Here is a 4,341-nt window from a genome sequence, read left to right on the forward strand (position 1 = left end):
CAACACCCATTGGCCCCAGCTAGCATGGCCAAGTCAAGGATGATGTGAGTTGCTGTCCAGCAACATCTGGAGGGCACCGCATTGGCTATCTCTGCTCTAGAGTTTCAGAGAGGAGTCTTTCCTGGTCATGCCTGGAGATCAAGCTTCTCATGCCGTGCTGCAGGAATGAGTAGCACTGCAGCAACTCTCAAGGTCCTGGGAAAAGCATTATGCTACTGAAATGCCACAGGAGACAGTCCCAGCTGCTGGCTGATTGTAGTCTGAGCCGCACCCTCTCCAGTTTCACTGGAAGTAGAAACTGGCAACACATTGTCAGGTTTTGTTTAAAAAACAACAACAACCGTGAAAACTAGAAAAATCACTTTGAGAATTGAGAACATTTGAGAATATGTAAGAGGTTTGCTCATCCGCCCTGTGATAGAGGCAATGCATTTTAATAAACTCTTTCTTCTAGAAATAAAGTGGAATGTTTGGCTTAATTTATTACCAGACAGTGATTTTCAAATTGTGTTCCAGGGAATCATGGTGGGATTGGGGGCGTTGGCGTTATCAAGGATTCCTTTGTGAGTGCTAATAGCACATAAGGAGGAATGTGTGGATATCTCAACTTTGGTGTCCTTTAGTTTCTCATTTTTCCAGTCGTCAGTTCAATTCCCTACTTATACACATCAATTTGCAGTGGTTGGGTTTTTTAAGCCCTAATGAAAAACTGTCGACATTTTAGTGCAAATTTGGTGCCTAATATTCACATGTACACAAAGCATTTTCTCCAAATATAATGCATTTTTGCACATACCTCTGTTTAAGTACGCCTCGGTTTGACTATTTTCAGTTTAAGTACTCTGCAGACCTGTCTGGAACGGATTAATCCACTTTCCATTACTTTCAATGGGAAAGTTCACTTCAGGTTAAGTACGGACTTCCAGAACCAATTACACTCATACCTCGGGTTAAGTACGCTTCAGGTTGAGTACTCAGCGGACCCGTCTGGAACAGATTAATCCACTTTCCATTGCTTTCAATGGGAAAGTTCGCTTCAGGTTAAGTACGCTTCAGGTTAAGCACAGACTTCCAGAACCAATTGTGTTTGTAAACCAAGGTACCACTGTATAACTTGCTACAGCAAAATTTGCAGAAGTGCAAATTTAAAAGGATGGTTGTGTTTTGGTTCACACATTGTTTCGGAAAGTATAAATTAGGTAAACTTACTTTTAAATGTGATTTGGATTGTTTGTGTTTCTTCCCCCTCCCTACACATAAGTCTACAAAATTATTCCTCTTCTGCTGAAAGCTGCAAGTGGAATTGCAGTTGACCAGCCACACTTTCAGCCCATAAGGATATTGGTTAAATTATTGGTCCCATTCTCATTTTTGTGAGGGGCCAATTGGTTAGGCCAGTGTGTGCCCTGCACAGGAACGCTGGGTTGTCACCAATGCTAGTCCTACCTAGAGTAAACTCACTGAAATCAATGTATCTGTAACTTAGATCCATTTACATCAATGGGTCTACTTTGCCTGGACTAGCATTGGATTCAACCATAAATTCTGACAAAATCTCTCTCCCAGCCCGACCTGGGAATGCCAAGTATTGAACTCAGGACCTTCTGTGCACAACACACATGCTCTGTACTACTGAGCCTTGGTCCTGCCCTAAGGCATGCGCCCTCACCAATTTTCTGTACGGCAATGGGAGTCCTTGGCACATGAGTCAAAGGGGAACGTTTCCCTGAATGTCCAAAGTCTGAAGCATTTTTTGTGGTGTGCGGGGGTGGGTGGGATTCCATTGGTGGGATTAGCTGTCTCCCCTGTCACCTGAGCTAGGGAGAAACATTTGCGGCAGGTAGAGAGAAGCAAGGGCACGCTCTTCTCCTGGGTAGGTAAGCAGCAGCCTCCCTTTTCTGCCCAGATCAAAGCCATTCTTGTCCCTGGCTGCCTCTCCCCAGGGTGGTTCTGCTACTCCACCCTGGCCTCTTTCTTTCCCAGATAAGGCCCAACCTCATCTTCAGGTTGCACCGCTCTGCCTTCAGGCGTAACCTTTCCTCCCGCCTCCCCTGAAGCTTGCAGGAGTGTCTCAAATTTCAGAGGAGCAGAAAAGCTGCCTTGACGTGCATCAACCTGTCTTCCGCAAGTATATGCTTAGGCTTGCGCATTTCCTGGATCTTCTCTCCCTGTCCCACAGCATGCCAGTAAGAAGGGTTGGGGAACCCTTTGGGTGCCACCTCATTCCCCCTCCTACTGCCCAGGGGGTCTGGGGTGCGGGGAGAAAGAAAGTGAAGACCAGAACTACAAAAGGTAGGTGTGAAAGTGAACTTTTTATTGGGGAAGAAGACTGTAGCAAACCACCTCAGTAACACCATGATAACAAGAGGCCCTCTTGAGATTGCTATTCTTAACCCGCTCGGAAGAGTTCCACCCGTCCTGCCCCCCTGCTACCCCTGAAAAGGCCCACCACCTCCATCTTCTTACAACAGGATGCCCTGAGTGAGAAAACCCAGCAGATTTCTTTTTTAAAGGGGGCTGTGAGAAGCAAAGGTGACAACTCTTGCTTAATTCTGTTCAGCTGCTACTTTGGCAACTTTACCATGCAAAACAATACAAAAAATTATTTCTTCCACAGTTAAACACTAAATATATGTATACACACATATACATTCAGATATCTCTGTCCTCCATGACAGGTCAGGAAGACTCGTGTGTTAACCAGGTGCTAACCAGATAGATACAAGAGTTAATACAAAGCAAGGAGCTCTGGGTTGCAGGAAGAGGTCCCATACCAGGAAGTACAGAGGCCAGGAAATAGTGATGCCCCTCCAGAAAGCTGCCACATGAGAGTTAGGTAAATGCTGACGTCCCATTTGTGCATGGATCAGTCCCCTTTTGCTATCAAAATCCAGCTGGAACTCCCAGGAGCTGGAGAAAACGAATCTTATAAAAATAGGATGGGTTGGGAAAGTGGGACAGGTGGGAGAGAGACAGTGAGGTTGCAGGGGAGACAATGAGTTACCGTCGTTCTGCAGTCTGCAAAGTTCAGTTCTTTGGCTCTTCACCAGCCTCTCCTGCTTCTTCTCCTGAACACTCTGCAGTCCATAATGTGAGGTTGTCCCTGAGAAGCTGCATGATGAGGGTGCTGTCTTTGTAGGAGTCTTCGCTGAGCGTGTGCAGGTCGCCCATGGCCTCGTCAAAGGTGGTTTTGGCTAGCTTGATGGCCTCTTCTGGGGCATTGGCGATCTCATAGTGGAAGACCGAAAAGTTGAGGGCGAGGCCCAGCCGGATAGGGTTCGTGGGCTGCATCTCCTTCTTGCTGATGTCCATTGCCTCTTGGTAAGCTTTCCGTGCATTGTCGATGATCTGCTTGCGGTCATCCCCAGTGGCCACCTCGGCCAAGTAGCGGAAATAGTCGCCTTTCATCTTCAGGTAGAAGACTTTGCTCTCTGGGTCGCCGGCTTTCTGGATGAGGTGCTTGTCCAGCAGCCCCAGGACAACGTTGCAGACATCCTTCAGCTCCTTCTCAATCTTCTCCCGGTATTCGTTGACCAGCTGGGATTTGTCGTCACCTTCCTCGGTCTTGTGCTCGATGCTGGAGATGACCCTCCAGGCAGACCTCTGGCAGCCGACCACGTTCTTGTAGGCGACGGAGAGGAGGTTGCGCTCCTCGTTCGAGAGTTCAGCTCCGTCCTCCACCACTGCCTTCATGAAGTCGGCCATGTCCTCATAGCGCTCGGCCTGCTCAGCCAGCTTGGCTTTCTGCACCTGGTGGTTCCTGGCCATCGTGGGGGCAACGGAAGGGAGTGCTGGGCAAGGAGAGAGATCAGGCAGCTACTCGAAGAGCCCTCAAGAGTCTCTGCTGAGTTCAGCTGCCGGGATCGGCTTTTGGCTTTGGCGTCTCAGCCTGGAGCAAGAACAAGGCGTGGTGAAGAAGCGCTCAATGAGCTGCCCTTCCCCCACTTCCTTTCCTGCAGCCTCTCCTTAAAAGGAAAGTGGCAGTGATTCACTCTTTGAGCAAGACGGTGAATGAATGCTCACCTGCCCAGAGAGAGAGAGAGAGACACCTCTTGGGCAAGAGGTCGCTTGTCCTCCTGATAGAGGCATCAGTGGACAAAAATGGGCCACAGAGCATGAGCTCAAATAAAAGAGCGTCTGTTCCCCTCCAGGGGGCAGTGCACAAAAACCTAACCTGACCCACAAGTCCCAATCTTGACCCCTGTCCATCCCCAGCATTCTCTAGCCAGTATTTTCCAGGGGATTTCAGTATGCCTACACATCATATATCTAATCACATTCCTCCTCCCAAAAAATCATGGGAACTGTAGTTTTTCCAAGTGTGCTGGGAATCCTAGACCT

At 48.3% G+C, this 4,341-nt stretch overlaps 1 protein-coding gene across 1 annotated transcript; it reads right to left on the reverse strand.

Annotated features, from left to right (window-relative positions):
• Window positions 1-2,293: 2,293 nt before the first annotated feature.
• On the reverse strand, window positions 2,294-3,860 carry SFN (stratifin). Its single transcript, XM_035121108.2, has one exon. It carries the CDS (start codon window positions 3,766-3,768, stop codon window positions 3,028-3,030), a length of 741 nt encoding a protein of 246 aa, XP_034976999.1. The 5' UTR covers window positions 3,769-3,860; the 3' UTR covers window positions 2,294-3,027.
• Window positions 3,861-4,341: the final 481 nt, after the last annotated feature.

The sequence above is a fragment of the Zootoca vivipara genome, chromosome 6 (genome assembly GCF_963506605.1).
Source record: "Zootoca vivipara chromosome 6, rZooViv1.1, whole genome shotgun sequence".
NCBI classification, from domain to species: domain Eukaryota; kingdom Metazoa; phylum Chordata; class Lepidosauria; order Squamata; family Lacertidae; genus Zootoca; species Zootoca vivipara.

Coding starts and splice junctions, on each gene's coding strand:
- SFN (XM_035121108.2), bottom strand. CDS start 3,768: ATGGCCAGGAACCACCAGGTGCAGAAAGCCAAGCTGGCTGAGCAGGCC.